At 40.2% G+C, this 19,739-nt stretch overlaps 3 protein-coding genes, 1 long non-coding RNA gene and 1 pseudogene across 5 annotated transcripts; 3 read left to right on the top strand and 2 right to left on the bottom strand.

Annotated features, from left to right (window-relative positions):
- Positions 1 to 1,320: 1,320 nt before the first annotated feature.
- LOC125974125 (uncharacterized) lies at positions 1,321 to 16,752 on the bottom strand. Of its 2 annotated transcripts, none has more exons than XR_011087170.1 (3): positions 16,657 to 16,752; positions 6,202 to 6,323; positions 1,321 to 1,383 (listed from the first exon to the last, which is right to left on the bottom strand). It is a non-coding gene; the product is annotated as an uncharacterized lncRNA (long non-coding RNA). The 2 variants fall into 2 exon arrangements; XR_007483379.2 differs by lacking the exon at positions 16,657 to 16,752 and adding an exon at positions 6,738 to 6,822.
- gdf3 (growth differentiation factor 3) lies at positions 8,963 to 10,396 on the top strand. The gene is made up of 2 exons (XM_049729015.2): positions 8,963 to 9,315; positions 9,500 to 10,396. Exons 1-2 carry the CDS (start codon positions 9,066 to 9,068, stop codon positions 10,312 to 10,314), a joined length of 1,065 nt encoding a protein of 354 aa, XP_049584972.1. The 5' UTR covers positions 8,963 to 9,065; the 3' UTR covers positions 10,315 to 10,396.
- LOC125974121 (olfactory receptor 11A1-like) lies at positions 10,426 to 14,346 on the bottom strand. Its single transcript, XM_049729016.2, has one exon. It carries the CDS (start codon positions 12,254 to 12,256, stop codon positions 11,315 to 11,317), a length of 942 nt encoding a protein of 313 aa, XP_049584973.1. The 5' UTR covers positions 12,257 to 14,346; the 3' UTR covers positions 10,426 to 11,314.
- On the top strand, positions 14,181 to 15,247 carry LOC125974014 (olfactory receptor 6N2-like; annotated as a pseudogene).
- On the top strand, positions 16,276 to 19,692 carry rnaseh2b (ribonuclease H2, subunit B). Its single transcript, XM_049729017.1, has 11 exons — positions 16,276 to 16,460; positions 16,677 to 16,745; positions 16,978 to 17,091; positions 17,191 to 17,267; positions 17,919 to 18,033; positions 18,109 to 18,173; positions 18,252 to 18,357; positions 18,678 to 18,759; positions 18,842 to 18,887; positions 18,991 to 19,068; positions 19,209 to 19,692. Exons 1-11 carry the CDS (start codon positions 16,397 to 16,399, stop codon positions 19,317 to 19,319), a joined length of 927 nt encoding a protein of 308 aa, XP_049584974.1. The 5' UTR covers positions 16,276 to 16,396; the 3' UTR covers positions 19,320 to 19,692.
- The last annotated feature ends 47 nt before the right edge of the window (positions 19,693 to 19,739 follow it).

Raw genomic sequence — 19,739 nt, 5'->3', positions numbered from 1 at the left:
CAGGGTGACTTTGGCACATGTGAGCCTGGCTGGTGAGGTCACACATTTGCTTCAATCGCTAATTGACAACAGCTCAGCCGCTGATCATGCTGTTGAATTGAAATGACCAATCAGGTTGTCACGATTACCGTAGTGTTACAGGTGATTGACATTTCCAGGAGAAATTCCAAATTTTTTTAATTATTATTTACAAGCACGCTTATACTCACGTTTTCTGTATTTCCAACATAAAAATAAAATAGCAATTGTTAATCATCATCATGTATTCAACTATTTTTAGAGGAGTAAAAAATGAATAAAATGGTTGAAATTATTCTAAAAATTCAAAAATGTATTTTATTTGGTTGTATTAAAATGTGTAACTTTGCTATTTTAAGCTTTTTTTTTTCACACTAAGTGAATACATTGGTGAGTAAATGGAGATGAGTTATAAGTTGGGAAACCGAATCACGACATCACCGATTTTGGTTTGGGATTAATATGTGAGAAGATGTGTCACACAGAACACATTGAGAAAAGCTGAAGAGAATTACATTTCCATCTGGATTGCATGGAGGTGTCTGAGTGTCTCAAATGAGCAAACGTTTCCTTGAAAGCAGTAAAGAATCCAAGATGTGTGTCACGTGAGCTGTATAAGAGGAGCTGCTTAATAGCTTAGCAGCAACATTTCACATGGAACAGCCCGGGGATGACAAGTCAGGGGAAAAGGGAATTGTGATTGATTAGATGGGATTTAATTTAAACGATGGCTGTCAGATATATTCTTCGAACCGATTAGCCTATCGATTATTCCATAATTTGTCATAATTTGCTCCAGAAAAATAGTGATGGGACGTACAAAGATGAGGATTTACCTTGTTCAGAGCTAGCTTACTAAAATAAAAAGTACGGAGGCAGAAATTTTGGTGTCTGTGAATTTTTGTAGTCAACCATTTTTTCCCCTATCCCTAAAGTAAACATTTGCAAAAATAAACTGGGGGGGGGGAAAAGACAATTTACTTTTCAACATTAGTGTTTTTAATAATTACCCAGCTGAAGCGGAACACACAAAGGATTTTAATAACTAATATTTCCTGTTTCAAACTACTCACCTTTAATTTGTTTGGCGGTGACAAATTTTCACAAAAAATTTGAAATACATCAATCCAGAATTCATCTGTGGCCACGTGAACAAACATAAACCACAAACACAGTTTCGAAAACTAACATTTTAACATTTTTAACAGTCATACAAGTATAAAAACAAAAACAAATTATCCAATCAATATAGCAAATTTTGCAAAATGTGGACACACGACAAATAGTTACATAAGGTGCTCACCTGAAAAACTGCCTCCTCAACAAAATGAAATGATGGAACCACCCATTCTGGTCTCCATTACGCTAAAAAGCAAAAACAATTACAAATTGGGTGATTCGTCACAAATAAGTCATTATGTCTGACATTTTTAAGACCTCCGGCATTTGGTGATAGTATTTCTTAGATTAATCTTTTGAAAATCCTATTTAAATTATTTTATGAGTTCAAGGACCGCTTTGTGGACACCAAAGGACGATGACGTAATGCCAGTGAGTTAAGGCAAGGCAAGGCAAGGCACCTTTATTTACATTTTAATACTTGGTAATTTAATGTGTGTCGTATGATTAACACAGTAGACAGTTGAACAAAAGACAGTTTACTAAAAATACATGCATCCCTTTGATGACATTTTTACTCATCATACAATGTTAAAAAAAATATAACCACTGTAAAACGTAAAAAAAAAACTTTACTGAATGAAATTGTAAACTTTAAGTGACATTGGCGTCTTCTCACATTCTTCATCCCACGAGGATGCGGCTTCTTTTAAAAAGTACTGCAAAAAAAAGCCACAAAAAGTCCAAAAATAATAAATAAAATAATAAATAACCCTAACCCTAACCCAGGTTGGGGTACTCTGAGGTCTTCGGGTCGCCGATTGGAAATGTTGAAATTCCGAGTCGTATTTTTTACAAAATTTGGAATTGTACAACCTGAGGGATGTCACGTGACTTTTTTAAAGAGATCTTTCACACACACGCAAACACACAGATGGCTCAAGGCGGACCATCTATTCTCATTAGTACCCCGTTGTAGTCCCCAGAAGCCAAACTGACCGCGTGCCAAAGCAATAAACTTGCAATCCCTTCCTGCCATTACCTCATCGTCATGATATCACACCGGTGTCTCATCGTGATGACATCACACTGGCAGATTCGCTTACCACCCATACGGAAATATACGCCACTTTGCGACAAGGTCCTTTGAAAAGCCAAGGACGAAATGCAGACCGGTCTCAATACGAAACCGTTATTTTCAGTTTATCTCCGCTGATTGGTTGATTTTTAAATATGGCTTCCATTGTCCATCTGGTGATTGCTTAGCCTTTCTTGTCACGCCATCTTTTTAACTATTCTCATTGACTGAGGTGAATGTTTGCTGATACCGCATTGCTTCAAGATAATTTCGTTTAAAAGCCAACGGGTTTATTGACTACACACGTCGGGTCCGAAGAACTGGCTAATACCTCCATATCGGGTTTCCTTTTTAAGTTCAGTGGAAAAAAATGGCAGCTCTGACATAAAAAGCGTAGATCCATCACGAGAACAATTTCACTAAAAGACTTATTCAAGTGGTTATTTTATGAAGCTGCTGCATCCATCCATCTTGTGAGGTAAGTTAAAGCCAATACATCTGGTATATGTCACTGCTGCTATGCCTTTCCTTGGACATACTGTATCATTTTGCATTTCGGCCTGTCACTCTCATCCGCAGTCTGTTTTTCTCTTCAAACAGAAGAACCCGAGAGGACCTCAGAAGATGCAAAAAATGACTCCAGCGAAAAAGATACTTCACTTTATCCCCTCGGCATCATTTACAAAAATACGTGAAGACAGAGGTTTGGGATTGGAACTTAAACGGCTCTCTAAAAAGTGAAGTATACTGCGGTTGTCTCCAAAGTGGAAAAATCACAAGTATTCACAAGGAGGTAAAAAAATCGGCACGAGTAACACATACGGTGACGTGTGCACATTTTTTTAATGGACTGTTCTTTTGTCTGTGGCCCAGCTTGCAGATTTACAAGGAATGAGCCATTTTAATGAATGAAGATATTTGTCTCTCTCTCTCTCTCTCTCTGTCTCTCTCTCTCTCTCTCTCTCAAAAGAAAGAGGCTACAGAACCCCTTTGTATTGACGGCATGATTTTGTTTGATAGCATTAGACAATACATTTCAAACATTTTTCGTGATAACAAAAATCTGATAATCATTTCAGATTTGCTAGACTCCTTAAAATTTCAAGATGTCTTGTTAAATCCAATAGGCCTCTTCAGTTCTGATCAACTGCCTTAGATTCAAACTGCGGAGTCGACATATTCTAAAGCAGTGGTTCTTAATCTGGGTTCGAACGAACACCAGGTGAGTCGGTCTCAGGGGTTCGGCAGAGCCTCCACTGCTAAGGTCCGAACACACCCGATTTATCGTGGTAATTCGTGATGACGCATATCTGAACTGGTCTTGCAAAGGCAACAGCAGAAGTCACACTGATTTGCAGGTATGTCATTTGGTGTGAGTTCATGCAATGTGCTGGTTTTGTTGTTCGAACAAGGTGATGTCCATGAACGGCTCATTTTGTGCACCAGTAAAAATATTTATGTCTTGAATTTGAAAAGAATATATATTTTTTTTCCACTAAAAAGGGGTTCGGTGAATGCGCATATGAAACTGGTAGGGTTCGGTACCTCCAACAAGGTTAAGAACCACTGCTCGAAAGGAACGAAGTGATGGAATAGCGGCTCTACTCTGAGTCTTCCCCAGGAAAAGTGAGCTCCTCACCCTAAACCGGTAAAATGCAGATGCCAAAAAGCTCTGGACTGTTTCCAGCAGCGATTAAAACCGTCAGAAAAACAGCTCGACATGTCAATTCACAGTTCAATAACCGAATCAAAAGGCCAAGATGCTAAAACTAAGAACTGCATATGGTAAAAGAGCGTGAAGTTGCATACTTTCCTAACTGCTGAGCAACTTGTGATGAAAATTTCCTGCCTTGACGGAATCTTAACGATCAGAGGCAGAGATAATGAACTGGAATTCTGAGGTTCTTTTAAACAAACATATAAACACATTTCATACACCAAAAGTCCTTATTCTTATTACAGCCCTGGACATGTGCAGAGCAGTCTCTAATTTTTCCTCAAGCAGAGAGAGTCGCAAAACCGTCTGCGGCCAGCCGACATTCGGCAGATATAATTACCGCATCAGTGCTAGCCTACAGTGAGAACGGGAGGCAGTGAAGAAGATTGATCCTCGTAAACAATAATTAGGCTTGTATTGGAGGGGACGTCTACTCGGTGGGAAATGACGATCTGATGAAAAATTTTAGACAGGGCAGGATGGCGTCTAAATTTACAATTAGTTCTTTAACTTCTTCCTACAGTTCTTTAACTTCTTTCCCTTCCGAGCTGTCCTCGTTGAATGTTTATAGTAGTCTTTGAATCATTGGCCATTCTTTCTTGTCAATGATGCAACCTAAAGGTGTCAAATATTTCACACAGAAGTCGCTCCAGACTATAAGTCGCACCCCTGGCCAAACTCTGAAAAGAACTGCGACTTATAGTCCGAAAAATACGGTGTATATAATCTTTCGTTTTTATTTTTATATTCACCATTTCAGATAATGCAAATGAAAAAAGGTTCATCCTATTTGAGGCAAAATTAACTCAACTTCGTTTGGGTATGGGTCAGTTTAGCGGCACGAGAGCAAATGAAATCAGATACGCCGAAATTTGAATCAGAAAGCTTTTAAATAATACAAACTACAGTAAAGAGGGAGAGTGGATATTTCTGATTATTACAAAAGGGTCCCATTGACATAAAATGATTGTCTTTCAAATACTACAGTTCAGATAAAGCACACAAGAAAGGGTCCTCAAATCCTGGCATCAGAGACTGCAGTCACGGAAATAGAATTCAGCCAGAGGCCTCCCATAGAGCAACTGATGCTGGGAATTAGGAGTCACCACTTTCGGGTTGGTGCAAAAGGGGTGGGGGGATTAGGAATTTACGGGAAGAACTATCACCCATGAGAGATGATTGCCGAAAAGCAAAAAACGTGGGAGCGTGCAAAGCATAAAGCGCAACATCTTACAAGCGAGCAGATGGCATCGCACGGATTTTTGCATTCCGGACATTCCTCGCCGCTGCATTTCCAGTCAGCGGCGAGACATGCTGTTCCAATGCTCTGACATCACTCGGGGGTTCCACTCTGCCTTCCACGGTTCGGCCTGCCGCTCTCACACAATCCCACCCATATTTGGAAGTGAGAGGAAGGGAATCCCAGCTGATGACTCAGGCCTCGGCTGCCAATGGGAATTCACTCCACATCTGCTTTTTAGTGCAAGGGTGAGTGTGTGCATGCTTGCTATCGTGCACATCGTTATCTCTTGGAGCTCAACATGAGACTTAAACTCAAAGCCCAAATTTAGATTCTGCAAATGTGAGAAGTAATACCATAAATATATGAACAGAAAAAGGACACTACGAGTGTTATCTCTAAATTGTTGTAATTTAATTTTTGAATAATTGCGTGTGTTCTTAAAATTGGTCTGACGCTCTAACAGAGGGATTGACCTCTTAGCTACTAGCTAGCTAGCTACAAGCTAACTGCCCAAAAGCAGTCACTTGCTTTCAAAGACACCGACGTATCAGCAATAATAAATTTGGCTTCTTTGTTTATGCCATTAGAGCACATTCTCATTTCATAACAAACATGCGTTCCTACAGTGGCAATATAACCCAAATTTGTCGTTGGAATATACCGAGGTATATCACAAACCTATGCTAATGCACTAATAATGATATTTTTACTTAGTGACAGAACACTCTTACGCCTTAATTATGAAATAATCTACTAAAAACAGTAAATAGGGTAGAGGGTGAACATGCTAACATGTTCTTGGGCTTTGTCGTACCAAAATTTCAGTGCTTAGATAGGTTTTGAAGTGAAGGTTAGCATAGCGTAGTGACTAATGATGAGAACCTACTGTACGTATATTGCATTCAAATATAGTTATATCAAAATTATTCCACACGAAAGATTTATGGTTTCTTCCTGTCAACACTGAAAGTTGGATCCAGGTCCATGAAGCAACATGGAGGTCTAAATTTGGATAGACATTGTTACCGTCTGCTCGTTGATGACAGAAGACACGGGTCTCTGGAGTTGTGTGTGGTCCGGGCTATCAGAAAAGACTGCTGTTGTTCTCCCTGGCAGCCAGACACGCACACGCGCTCCCTCAAGCAGGCCTGAGAAAGAAAGAACGCTTTCATGGAATATTCTGTTTAGCTGCACAGACAGTTGCATATGATACTCTCAGGACCCATAAAACAAGTTATTCACAGACAATATCACGCTCATGCTCTGTTTGCCTCGGACTACAGGCAGCATAAATTTGGATTTCAACAATGAATTGAGTGTTCAGAGAGAATGTTGCTAAAATTGGTGCTTGGGCCTCTAAGGCAACTTCATTCTTGCATGAAAAATCCAGTGAGAGATGCACACGGAAAAGTATACACAAAAATAATGCAGTGGTACCTTGAATAAGTTCAGTACTTTCAAAAGATTACACACCCCCTCTCCCTTTTTTTTAATAAAAGACCCTGATAAGCATAACTTACGGGGAATATGAGGAAAGGAAATCCAGAAAAATTCAACAATACCCATAAGTAAATTATCTGGTCTTGCGACTGATCTGGTCCATGCATATTTCAGGGGAGGCCAGTGCCCCTGTGGCTCCCCCCCGAGCTCCGCCAGTGAGAAAATGAGGTTGCCAGTCATTTCTTATAATGCCAACCTGTTTAGGAGCAAAAGGGAAGGCCAGTTTTTCATCCCCAAGGACGATATACCACCATGTCTTGGTGTGACACCAGAACTACAGACCAAATTCACTGCATGGGTGGTGTGATATATTTTTAAGTCCAAAACTATTTAATAATTGCCCCCACCTACCCAGGGCTTGGTGTCAACGGAACTGAAAGTTGTCTGAAGTCTAAAACAACTGACCAGGACAAGATCTGAGGTGGACCACCTCTGTATCTGTGGAGCAAGAAAAACCCGATACACCTAAAATAGTACGAGGGACCCCCGCAGAATTATATAAAAGTGATGACACATCTTACAGTCATGTATTAGGTAGGAAAACACACATCATGCGTCCTACACATCTCCAGTGAAGCACACACAGAGACAAATGAATGGTGCAGCTGGGGGAAGAGGAAAGAAAATAACAAGTGACTCATTTGACCCATAGAAAACCAAAAGGGAATTAACAGTCATATCCTGAGCTGAGAGAGAGCAAGGACCCTTAAAGATGATAGTAATAGAAGTCACGATAAGGCATTGTGTTATTTACTAATATTGCCTCCAATTTTATACCCCAAAAATTCCATAACACAAGAATCTACCATTTCCATGACTTTTTTAAAATGTTCTCCTAATTTCCAAGATTAACACGTTTCAGCCTGACTGCTAAAAATGTAGGTGCACAAAACAAACAAAAAAAAATAATTTAAAAAAAGGAACATAGCAGTGTACGTGAGTCTAAATCAAACCACAGACACATCTCGGTACACTTTATGTTCAATTGGAACAGAAGCAAAAATTAAACAGTGATCAATAAGATTAACAGGTGGCGGGATAAAAAAATGTTTTTGCATGACTTAAATCAGGGGTGTCCAAACTGAGGTGCAAAAGGAGAAGAGAAGAAATTGATCTCTTACTTTCTTTCTCAACCAATTACACATCATTAAGTAAGATGGGACACTAAAGTGCAATTCTACAGTACAAGTACAAAATGCTCCTGTTTTGGTTCTAAATTTGGAGAGGATTCTGGTGCAGCCAAGTGCAGGGATTGAGCCCTTTTTAATATAAGACAGATTCGTTTCCATGACAAGTGAACGCCATGTATTTATAGTGTTGTTTCTCGAAGGCCTTGGTTGACCCCAAGCGTCGATATTGTAGAATGACATCAAGCGTGACGTCATGCTTGCCTATACCACTACAAAGTGAAACAGGGGGGTGGGGGGACTGAGGTGAGTACACTGCTTAAAGAATGTATGCAACTTTATCAAAACGATCGAGCACAATATTCTTCAAAACAGATCCTAAGAACTTAAAGGGTCTCGAGAAGCTGTTAGAAATAGCAAGAAAACGCTAGTAAAGCCGCAACGGCGGTGAACTCCACCCCCCTGTGAAGAAATTGCGAATGTTAAGTGAGAGGCGCCTTTTCAAAATCGAAAACACACGTAACTTTTTTGTTGTTGTTCACTGTTACCGTGGGTTGAATAAAAACACCCGCAAAACTGTCACCAGGGTCAACGTTTTTTTTTTCCATGGCCTCAAAATAGAAGCGAATACCATATGTGCAGAACAATATTGCTGCTTGTAACAGTCTATTCCCTGTTTTAGAGATGTGTACGTGTCTTTGTACCCCCTCATTCACACACGCAGGGAAATGCGGGAAAAAACATTATTTGGACACATCTTTTTTTTCTTAGTTGATGAATTTACATTTAATATAAATTATACTGTCCAAAATAAATATACATACTTGTTATTAAAATATTTTTACATCAGAATCTGCTTTATTGACTAAGTTTGTGCATGCCAAACAGGGAATTTGACTCCGGTAGATCTCAGCCTCTGTACAACATTTAAGTTGTTAACTCCATGCAACTTACCTACTCATTTTTCCAAATGATTAAAAAAAATACATCAAATTTAAAAATGACAGGAATTATTCAAATAAATTTATTTGCTCATCTATTAACCCTAGTTTTAAAGACCAAAAGTGTCTTTTGAGCTCGACTGTTGCACTGAGCTTTAGTGATTTGAGAACTCAAAGAACTGATAACAGTTAAGAAAAACAAACTAAAATGTTTGAAGCCGCCATGCTACCCCGCCCCTTCCGTCGCCATCTTATCAATCACACCGGGAGGTAGCGCCATTTAAATCAAACGTTCCCGCTCTCAACTTTGAAAAAAAAAAACATGCCTGGGCTCCTGCTCCTCCTGGTCCTGGTCGGCGTGGACGCTGTCCCTCAGCAGCGGCTCCTCCTTGGTGCCCTGGGTCTCTCCGAGCGACCGTTCGCCGGGTCCCGATCCGGGCGCCGCGACGTCCCTCCGGCCCTCTGGAGGATCTTCCGGAGATCGGAGCGCGTCCAGGCCGACGAGGTTGAGGCGTGCACGGTGTCCGAGTACGGCGTGCGTGGCAACATCATCAGATACGTGCAAGACCAAGGTAGTGGCTGTGGTAGCAACCACCAAATTAGTCTGTGCGGGTTGCGTATCTACCGTTTTTGTTGCAAATGTGCGTGCATGTGTGTCTGCTTGCGTGTTTGTGCACGTGTCCGACACGCTATAATTGTGTGGGTGGGTCCATTCCTGAGTTTTTAAATGATGTGTGTATGTGTGTGCATGTTCAGGTGGTGTCATTCCAGGTTCTGGCATGGCGTGCCCAGGCTGCGTGGACCAGCATCTGTTTTTCAATCTTGCGGCCCTGGAGTCATTGGAAGTCTTGTATCTGGCCCAGTTGCATATCCGCTTCATGTCGGCAGCCAGGGTGGCAAGGCTGCTTCAAAGCGGTCCCACCATCAGTGCTGTTTTGTACAAGGTGGTCCGGCCTACGCTGAAGGGTGCCGACCCTCGGGCCAACCGCCGCCTTCTTCTGTCCCAGTCGGTCCGGCCGGGCCCGGAAGGAGTGTCGGTCACTATGGATGTCACGTCACTGGCTGAGTCCTGGCGCCGCCCGGCCCGCAATTACGGTCTGCTTCTGGAACTTCGGCCTTTGGATACGGACCCGGATCAGTCCTGGGCGGCGCCATCCGTGGAGGCCTCTTTGGTGGCAGTGTCGCTCCACCCACAGCAGTGTCGTTCCCGACAGAAGAGGAGTGCCACCCACTCCCAGCCTCCTGTGTCGCCCAGCAACGTTTGCAAAGCCCGCCGCCTCTATGTGGACTTTAAAGATGTGGGCTGGCAAGATTGGATCATCGCACCGCAAGGCTACATGGCAAACTACTGCCACGGTGAGTGCCCCTTCCCTCTCAGCGACAGCTTGAACAGCACCAACCACGCCATCCTGCAGACCCTGGTTCACTCTCTGGATCCGGGAAGCACCCCTCAACCCTGCTGCGTGCCCGTCCGATTCTCGCCCATCTCGATGCTCTACTATGACAACAACGACAACGTGGTGCTGCGCCACTACCAGGACATGGTGGTTGACGAATGCGGATGTCGATGACCGAAGCCTCCCAAGGGCTCAATTTGTCAATTGTCTGATTTTAAATGATGCAAATAAAGTTTGAAATAAAACATGGGAAAAATCTGAACTTTTTAAAAGATGTAAGGCAGGACAAGAATTTTAAGGAAACAGGAATAAGGTTACATTTTTTAACTACACTTTACAGTAGTGTTTATTATCTCTAAGAGCAACGAAATATTTCCAACAGAAACCAGCCATAGAATTTATGCCACAAACGTGGTGGGACTTTCAAGCAAAAAAAAATCTTATTTAGTATATAATTAATCAACACACGATACTGTTCAGGGTTACTGGGTACTGAAGTCTAATTATGCTGACTTCTGGTCGCTAGTCAATGAAAGACATACGGTGGAGGTCTCATTCAAACCGTGGGGTAAGGCCTCCATCTAAAATTCCCTCTTTGTCCGCTAGATGGAGCCAAATGATGCAATTGTTTCACCGGTGGATGGGAATTCAACAGTCCACATTCACCCAATTTCTTAGGTTGTTTTGCACAAAACAACCCACTTTTTGTATAAAACAACCCAACCAACACGTTTTTTTTACGAAACAAGCCAAACGTGTCAAATTTAGTTAGTTAGTTACTATAAAAATGTCAATAATGTAATCAAAGTAGCATAGTATAAAATTAATGTAACTACATTACTTTCAATTACTCAAGAATAAATCTACCCTCAAATATGCTAAAAAAAAAAAAGACAACGGAATGAAATATTGAAAACGGTATAACCTGTGTTTATATTAGCAGTGTGGTATTTTATTTTTTTAAGAAAATTTGTCAAAATCCAATTCTGGTTTGAAAGATCAGTTGAACCTGCAGCAAGAATTTTGAAAATTAAAGTGTTCTGGAGAAATTGTGCTTTTTGTCTGGGGAAAATATCCTTTATGTGTTTGATCAAAATAGCAATTTAAAATTAAAAGTACAACAGTATAACTTAATTATTTCTCAATACATCCCTACAAAACTCCAAGGATTAATTTACCTGGCTGGCCTTGCTGGATTTGATTTTGACCTGCTTCCAAATAACATCTTAATATGTCTCCATATTTGCTTCATCTTCAGTCCATATATAATAGGATTGAAGAGAGGATTGTACATCACTATTTGCAACATCATAATCAGTCGAGTGGTTTTTGGAAGGTCAGATTCCAATTTGTCCACAACTACGTCGAACATAACTAAGCAAGAGAAGCAAATCAAAACCATTAAATGAGGTAAACAGGTCTCAGCCGCCTTTTTCCAAGCCCTGCCGCAACGGCGATAGGAAATGATAAATATTTTGATGTACGTGTAGAGAATGAACAGCACAGGGAGAATCTCACAGTTGATAAAGACGAACACAGTATAAATGGTGAGTATTTGTGGTTTCATGCACTGAAGCTTATTTGCAGAATTGTTACAGAATATCCCCCCTGAAACAAACTTGCACATTTTTATCTTTGTATTAAAATAAACTGCCAAGCCAACTTTAATGCCAGGCAGAAGCCAGGCGACGGCCAACAAGATAGCAACATTGCTTGCGGACATGATGGTTGCATATTGCAGAGGCTTGCAAATGGACACATACCTGTCATAAGCCATGGCTGCCAACAGAAAGAAATCTGAAGCAGCTAAAGTGTAGAAACAGAACATTTGAAACATACAAGCTGCGTGAGAAATGCTCTGCTGGTGAGACAAGACGTCCACGATGAGTTTGGGGTAAAAAGCAGTGCTGTAGAAAAGCGAGTTTAGAGACAAAGCTGCGATGAAAATATACATAGGTTCATGAAGGTTCCTATGAATCCAGATGAGCCAAATAATGGTGCAATTACAGGAGATGATGAGAATATATACAGTCAAGAAGAACACAAAGTAGATATATCTGTACTTCTCCACATCTACAAAGCCACCAAGAATTATTAGGACGTGTGTTCCGTTCATGTTCTGTTCATGTGCATGATGCACACGAACGGTCAGGAGTGTCAAGTCTTTTATGATGGCTCCTCAGCCTCCACGGATCTCATTAAGAGCTGCTGTCATGTCAACTAAGTCCCCTCTGTTCTTTTCACCTTTTGTGTTGTTTGTGAGATTGACCTGTCCATCACAAGCAGCAGGGTCAAGACATGAAGTTCTCAAGTGATAAGTTCATGACGTGATTCGACGCCGGTTGTTTCTCGGATAATTCTGTCGTCCCCCCACACTTCTATGATCAAGTTGTATCCCAAAGTCCACGACACATTCTAGGTCAGGGTTCACCAACTGTGGTCTACTCAATTTTGGTTCATATAAGACATTCTCTATATCAGAAAGATTGCTTTTTCCATAAAATGATCCTCTGCAAGAGGATCGTTCACTTTCCGTACGTTGAAATGACATGGATGGAGTAGACATGGCAAGTCATATAAAATAAATCTGATGATTTAACAACTTCATGGAACCAATTTGAGTTGTAAAGAAGGCCTTACTGGACGTGATTGATTGCCGCTGCTGCTGCTAACACACCAAGGACCAAGAGCATGACTATTGTTATTTGCAGCATGCTTGGTGGGATCATCCAGAGATTTAACTTGTTTGTCAGCGACAATATCTCCAAAGAGAATTACTGTGACCACTTGCTCATTATTAGCGGTCCCTCAAGGCTGACCTTGTTGATGACACTATCCTTACATCAGTGTTCTCCTTCTAATTAACCCCGTGGGCTCTAAACTGTCCGTTTGTGTCCACCTTGTTTCCGTTCAATCTCAACTTGTTAATGAAAATATAATCAAAGTTCTTCAAGCAAAAAACAGTTCCTGAGGCAAGAACATTTAATTCTATGTGACAATACCTCCGATGAGTTACACAAATACAATCATACCAGCTCCGGGTCAACAAGATCTGCACCACCTCGAACATCAGCAATAGGAAGTTGTTGCCAGAGCTGGAGATGTGCCTCCTCTGCAGGACAAAGATGCTGGGAAAACCCATGGTCACTCGTGGAATGGTTTCACCATCACTCCCAAAACTCGTGAGTGGGTTCCAAGCCCAGCAAGCAGAACACCTCAACACAAGAGCAAATGACCCGAGAAGGAGTCATGGGAGAACTCAACTACCTCCTGCTTGGTGAGGCTAAAGAACATCACTGAGACCAATCAGCTGATCAATTATCCTAGAGATGCTTGGCTATGAGAAAACAACTGGAAAGAATCCACGGAAGAGAAGGATAGAGACCAAAGTAAGGGTGAGAGAAGTTAGCCTATCAACAAATCAAAGATGTAAAGCTTAAGAAAGAACTGTCCAAGAAATACAACAAGATGTCCACAGATGAAGCATTTGAGACTGCTAAACAAAGACTCACACTCAAGAGGGACCGCGAGAACGATCACAATGTTCTCCAACCACCCAGCTAAGGTCTACTCTCATTGGCAAGGGAGAAAGACCAAAAAGGCCGAGATAGACCAATTCTGGAAGCGCTAGGGAAAATGAAACATCACACAATACCAATGCTTGGCAGATTTACAAACAAATCACAGAAACATTGAAAAACAAAAACCAGTAATCAAAACAGGGGTAGATATCTAAGCAAGTGTTGAAGATGAACAGCTGGACAGCACCAGCACCTGACTTGATTCAGGTCTACTTAATTTTGATCAGGACCAAACAAGTTGACCAAAGGACTTTTCTGGTCTGAATACACGTGATTTTACATTTACGTATATAGTTTTAAAGTTAGAACAGAAGCCCTTCCGGTAACCATGACTACCATGTGACCCGATGATAAACACAAATTTAGCACCCTTGCTTCAGAACTCATCCAACAATTTGACCCTGCTGTATGTGACAGATAGGGGGGTGCCAAGAAGAAGCCTTAGAGAAGTTTGTTGACATGACAGCAGCTCCTAATGAGATCCATAGAGGCTGAGCAACCAACATAAAAGACTCCATGGTCCGGCGACTCTTGACCACCATTGTGCGGTACGCAGAGAGTCAGCACATGAATGGAACATGAATGGAACACACTACCTAATAGGTCTTGGTGGCTATGTAGATGTGGATAAGTACAGATATGTATACTTTCTGATCTTGTTGATACTATATGTTGTCATCATCTGCTGTAATTGCACCATTATTTGCCTCATCTGGATTCACAGGAACCTTCATGAACCAATGTATATTTTCATCGCAGCTTTGTCTCTAAACTCGATTTTTTTCAGCACTGCTTTTTACCCCAAACTCATTGTGGATGTTTTGTCTCACGGGCAGAGTGTTTCTCACGCAGCTTGTATGTTGCAGTATTTGATATTTTATTCGCTAGCAGGTTCTGATTTCTTGCTGTTGGCAGCCATGGCTTATGACAGGTATGTGTCTATTTGTAAGCCTCTGCATTATCCAACTTTGATGAGCAAAACTAATGTCACCATCTTTTTGGTTTTGGCCTGGTGTTTGCCTGCCTGCCAGGTTTTAGTGGCAACTATCATCAGTGCGAAGCAAAAAATGTGTCACTTTGTGTTAGCGGGAGTTTTTTGCAATAATTCCATCCAGAAACTTCTTTGTGTGAAACCAATGTTTCTAACTGTGTGGGGTTTATTTGTTTTGACAAATGTTACTATCATCCCTGTGCTGTTTATCCTCTTTACATACATAAAGATATTTATGTTGGCCTATCGTAGCTGCGGAGAAGTCCGGAAAAAAGCAACAGAGACGTGTTTACCTCACCTGATGGTTTTAATCAGCTTCTCATGTTTGTGTGGTTTTGATGTCATCATAGCGCGATTGGAGTCAGATCTTTCAAAACCTGTGCGACTGATTATGACTCTGCAAATAGTGGTCTACAATCCTCTGTTCAATCCCATCATATATGGCGTGAAGATGAAAGAAATCTGGAAACACATCAAGAGGTTGTTGTTATTGTTTGGACGATATACAGTAAGACAAATGTCTTTGTCAAAGTAGATTTTTTGTTGTTCCTCTCTGTGTGTGGGATTGTTGTTAATTGTTTTTGTAGAAATGTTCCACAGCTGAATAAAAAACATTGAGGATCATCTTCTTAACATCATGATTTCATTTTTCATTCATCACCTTTGCTTTTTTCCCCCTACAAGAGTGAAATGTAGAGGAGGTATTTTAGGTTTTAGAAAACTCAATTTATCCTCAGAGGTCTTGACTTTTTGAAAATGTTATTTTTGTTCTTCTAGTGCCATTTTTTAGTGTTCATCTGATCGAATGCTTCTATTGGTTTTCCTCCATTGCCAACTATGCAACAAAAAAAACCCAGGGATTTTTAGAAAAAGTATTAATCCCACATTATTTTTTAAAATAATCATTATTATGTTTTGTATTTGCACACCGACTAAATTCTACCAATATTTGAAAATCTAATTTTACTCATCTAATTTCACTCTTTGACAAGAATGAAAGACAGAACAAATGAATGAAAGAAAATTTATGTTGATTTATGTTTAATTTACGGAAAAAAAACATTCTCCATAATATTTACAGTCTTAGCAACATTCACACATTTGATTTTAGCAATCACAATCGATTACATTTTTGTATTTTATCAAGTTACATTGTAATCAAGAACCCTCAAATATGTTTCACCGTTTCCAGTTCATTAGTGCTTTTATTGTATTTGAGGATAAAGATGGACTTGCATTATTATTATTATTATTATTATTATTATTATTATTATTATTATTATTATTATTATTATTATTATTATTATTATTTGGAGCTACACTCAGAGTGCCGTGACGTCACGACCGTACATACCAAAGCATGATATAGTAGGGGGAACCGAAGTCAATACGCTGCTCGAATAGCGTGTTATTCTCATTTTTTCCGAACGATTCGCACAACACTCTTTAAAATACACTTGAATATGCAAAAAGGGATTAAGACATTATAAAAATAGCTCACAAAAACGGGCAGAGCCTCAACTGTGGTGAACTACAGCACCCCGTTGGTGAGGAAAAGGCGGAAGTGAGGAGAGAGGCGCCTTTTCTGAGTGCTGGTCAAAACACACGATCGCTTGTTTTGGTTTCGGTATCGTTGTGCGTTATTTGAAACCCAGTGCAATTCAAGCAGGTTCAACGTTTCACCATGCCCCCCAAAAAGAAGCGAATGCCCAACGTACAGAACAATAGCTGGGTTGTTATTGCTGCAGGTAATTGTCATAGCAAGGTTTGCCATTGCTAGCTTAACACACGATGCATTTGGCCGTGTAAACTACTCGTTTGCTAGCGTCATGCTAGCACTCCACCACAAAAGTTTCTGAGAGTTGTGTATTTCTTTTTAAGATGCCCTAATACTTAACGTCAATAGTTTTGCATTTGCATAAAATGTTTATCTGTGTCACATACCTGATATTGTCTCCATGCAGACTCCGTCATAGACATCCAGGTGAAGGAGAATGACCCAACCTTTGTGAGATTACGTAATCCAGCCACAGGTAGAACTTCCGGACCACATTAATATAAACAGAAATTCACTCAAATCTTATAAATATAATGCATCCACTGATGCTACATAATTGCAAGATTATTAATGATAGAATGAATGCATTATTAGTTCAGGATGATTTAAAATGCATTGCATTGTTAAAAAAAGCAGAGGGATATATGAAGGTAAAAAACTAATCTAAGGTATAATTGGTCTACCTTTCAAAATAAATTTCACCACAGATGCAGGTTCCCTCTACATGCTGAGCGGCGGCGGTGGGAATGTGCAACTTTACGAGGTCAAAGCATTTGAAGAAGACTTTCGTTCCTGGTTTGTCGGCCAGTCAGTCCAGAGAGGTAATTGTTTTGACTGTTTGATAAAAATCCATTTATGACCATAGAATAGAATGCCTTTGTTTGATTTATTGTTAATCAGCTGCTCCTGTTTTCACACAGATGGAAGGCTTCTGTTTGTCACACCGATGGATCCTCTTTATCTCATTTTGCCCTATTTGATCAAATCTGCAAAAGAAGTAAGAGACCATTCACCCTATTCTGGTGATCCCTGTCTGCCGTGGCAGATTATTATTTTATGGGAATTATCAAATTTTCTTTTAAATTTGACTTATTTAATCAGAAACATATTTTTTTTCTACTAATAATGTATCTTTAGTCATCTATTCTTCCAACATCTAACAACAGACAATTAAATGCTCTTCCACTAGAGGGCAGAACCTTTTGTGACATTTTTGTTTGGTGGTTTGCTATAAAATTCTTTTCTAATGTAAAATTTGTGCTATGACTCCAATAAAGGTTTGTAATCAGCCACGGTGCATCTACTCCATTTAGTAAGAAGCCCCAAAATGTCGGAACCCACCAATTCTCATAAGACCTAATAAAACATGCTCAATCATTGCACCCTACTTTTTCCATGACATCACCATTCCTTCTGCATCCCCCCGTGGTGTAGATACACGACTAGAATCTTTGACTGAGGCTGTAGTGTGATGCCCAGGATTGTTTTTGTTGGAAACAAAGGTCATCTTGCAGTTTATGAAGCATCTCGACTGTCCTTCACTCCACACATCTGTTTCTCACTCTCTCTCCAGGCTAGCGAATCACTTCCAGTCCATAAAGACTCTATAAAAGCTTTCCTTTAATGATGTCCTCGGCTGTGTGTTTAGGGCAAGTTCCAGCCGGCGGATCAAATGGTGATGGATGAAGAGTTCCCAGCATGTAGCAGACTGCTGAGCTGCACGCGTTCCTTGGCCTCCATGCATCACGTAGTGGATGAAAAAGGTTAGCAAATCATTTGCACAAGGTTGCTTATATTTAAAATCAGACAGAGGCCTCACATACATATTTTCTTGCTAGAAGTGGGAGGCCTCAAGTTTCACCGATATAATCAAGAAAAAACACTGGCTTGGTTAAAGAAGAAGGTATATCCTTTTTTAGAATTAGTCAATATTTAGATGAAGATTACAATTGAATTGTCTTTTTTTTAAATGTTGCTGTAGGTAGAGAAAACAGTCCTTGTGCTCAAGAAGAAGAACATCTCTGTGGGGGAGGGAGTTCAATCCTCCTCTTATATTCGAGTCAAGATGGATTCCGAGTCCAGCAACGGTAACGCCGTTTCTTCTTTTAAAATTACATGAGATGATGGCCCCTCTGAAGAAGAGGATTTAAAAAAAAAATATTTATTAATTTCAGAGGGAAATTTGTTTTCAAATCTGAATTAATTTGGTGTCTCAGAACGGATTGTGTTCAACCTCAAATTTTCACTGTTCTGTACTTAGATTTCTGAAGTACTTGTAGTACTCAGCAGCACCAGTAGATGGTGACAACGACCCATTTTATCTCTCACAAAGTATTCCCAACTATTTTGTATAGTCCTGAATGTAAGACTTTTTTTGTTTTTTTGTTTGATCGCCTCCACACTTCAGAGGACTACCTTGGCTACGCCCATGGCCTGATATCAGAATACATCAGCAAAGACCTGAGCAAGGAACTTCGCCAGCACTTGCAGTATGTTTGCATGCACAACTTGCCAGGCCATTATAAATATGTAAATATGAATTTAAACAAGGACTGTTTTGTTGCCACACAGGTTACCGGAGATCACAAGTCCAAAAGAGACTGAACCACCTTCAAAGGTGCAGTATATTATACAATTTGTTGCAATTTTTTTTCCTGACAAATAAATGTAGTCCGTCAACACTGTCCAAACTGTTCAACACATTTGTTTCCGTATGCCAGAAGCGGAAACTGTCCGACAAGCCGGTGGAGGCGGGAGAAGACTATACCAAATTCAACAGCGGAGAGTTTGCTCGCAAAGTGAGTGTGGGTTATTTCGAAAGCGATGGTCTCTTCTTGAGCGACATCTCATTCAACCTTGAGAGATTGTTCTTGTCGTTCTGGTTTGTTTGAACCCAAGGTCAAATTACATGGTCGATGTTTTCTTCATCTCTTTGCAGCCACCCAAGAAGATGACGGCCGCTCAAAAGAATCTGGCAAAGGTGGATAAGAGTGGCATGAAAACAATGTCGGCCTTCTTTAGCCCCAAAGTGAAAGAGGAAAAGAAATGATGTTTTGTTCACTTTGTGCTTGCTTTTCTACATGGCATTTTTTGGAAGAAAGCAAAGAAAAAAACTGGTCAAAGTCAAAATTCAGCCATTCCCAGCCAATTTTGTTCTGATATTTACAGATTAGAAATGCATTTGACAATTTGTGCTAATCCAAACTGTTGCAAACCAAAGCAGCAGACCTTACTGAAACACATCAGTCAAACTTTATGCTTTTCCCTGGTCAGTATTAAAAATATCAAGTTACAAAATAATAATTCTTTTTTTTTGTTATGTTGTGACAATGTCTTGAATGAACTCTGACCATGCACTTGAAAAGAAAGTCCCCGGAATGTCTTTAGTTTGAACATGTACAGATTAAAATGCGGCAAACTGACATTTTGTATATTATTATTTTTAAGAAGTGTGAAAAAATTATCAATT

The sequence above is a fragment of the Syngnathus scovelli genome, chromosome 8 (assembly GCF_024217435.2).
Source record: "Syngnathus scovelli strain Florida chromosome 8, RoL_Ssco_1.2, whole genome shotgun sequence".
Lineage (NCBI taxonomy): Eukaryota > Metazoa > Chordata > Actinopteri > Syngnathiformes > Syngnathidae > Syngnathus > Syngnathus scovelli.
Note: the sequence above shows the minus strand (reverse complement) of the source record. Positions and strands in the feature narration are given on the sequence as shown.